Here is a 1,269-nt window from a genome sequence, read left to right on the forward strand (position 1 = left end):
TTGGCCTTCCCGTGCTTACCACCCTCCCATGTACACACACACACACACACACACACACACACACACACTTTTTGTCATATGTCCCAAGACATGACGGAGTACAGTTATCCCTCCACACTCGATGGTCTGGTCAGTTGTCCCCTACCTGAGATGACCTGGTGCTCTCTCAGCAAGTGACCACAAAAGCACTTGGACTCATTCCCAATCCGGAAACAGTCCCATAGGTAATGGGGGCAGCGCCAGCCGATGTAGAGACCTAGGTGTGGAGGGATTGAGTAATAAGGAAAAGTGAGAAGGAAAAAAGTCCTAAGCTCCCCCAAGGTATTCTCACCTATCCCACCCAGGTGAATTTATCTCCTCCCATGAGTCCTCACCTCTACCCCTTTAGACTTTTTTCCTCAAGGTTTTCTCATCACCCCACAAATGTCTGCAGTTCTTTTCCCACCCCAGGATCCACACTCCATCTCTGTCAGACTGTCAGAGAGACTAAAGATAGTCTTCAATTTCTGAGCAGGGAGATTATAGATGAACTTTTGTTTGAAGATGAACATGAGTCTTGCTGAGTTCTCTGTTGGGATTCTCATTTCCTCCCCTCACCACATTAAAGCTCAACTTTGCTTGTTTCCTTGAAGTGTCTGCGGTGAGGGAAGATGATTGGCTAGGCATACAGTAGATGATGGGGATTGGCTCCTAAGGAGCATAGTTATTGAAGGTACCTGAAGAGGAGGAGGAGGTTGGGCAGCCCTGGTGCCAGGACATAGGAGGAAGGCTTCCCCTCACTTCTCCAGGGTGGTACCTTTATACTTTCCTTCTGTGTTTCTGGTGTTATTGAACCTACGAAGGGCTGCCTATGGCCAAGGGTTGGGAGAAAGAGGTAGGTCCAAAGTCATGGGTGGTAAAGACCAAAAGTAATAAGTTGTGAGGCTAAGAAGGGAGACATGGAAAGGAAGGTGAGGCTCAGTACCCCTGAGAGGAGGCACTAGGGAGAGGCCACAACCCTTGAGAGCCTGTGTTCAGTAGTGGGATCTGAAATGGTCTGGCTTCACGGCCAGTCTCACCACGAGGCAAGGGCGGTGCTGCCTAAATGTGAGAGGAGAACCAGACAGCACCTCCCACTCAGATTTTCACATCCTTCCTGAGTGCTGAGAGTACCTCAACTTCTAGCCAAGAATCCTGTGTGAGCCTCCTTGGAGTGGGACCTTTAGCTCTAGGGCTCTTATTCTCACTTAAAGGCTCAACTGAAATGTCCCCTCCACCAAAAAGTCCCAG

The 1,269-nt window shown here is 49.4% G+C and overlaps 1 protein-coding gene across 1 annotated transcript in view; it reads right to left on the reverse strand.

Annotated features, from left to right (window-relative positions):
• LOC103583664 (protein FAM221B-like) overlaps nucleotides 1-306 on the reverse strand; it is a gene marked incomplete at its 5' end in the record, with an annotated part of 6,158 nt that extends 5,852 nt beyond the window's left edge. The window contains one exon of the mRNA XM_008564927.1: nucleotides 146-306. Within this exon, the coding sequence (XP_008563149.1) occupies nucleotides 146-306 (161 nt within the window). The remainder of the gene's footprint in view (nucleotides 1-145) is intronic.
• Between the last annotated feature and the right edge of the window lie 963 nt (nucleotides 307-1,269).

This window comes from Galeopterus variegatus, unplaced genomic scaffold (assembly GCF_000696425.1).
Source record: "Galeopterus variegatus unplaced genomic scaffold, G_variegatus-3.0.2 Scaffold25466, whole genome shotgun sequence".
In the NCBI taxonomy this organism is placed as follows: Eukaryota; Metazoa; Chordata; class Mammalia; order Dermoptera; family Cynocephalidae; genus Galeopterus; species Galeopterus variegatus.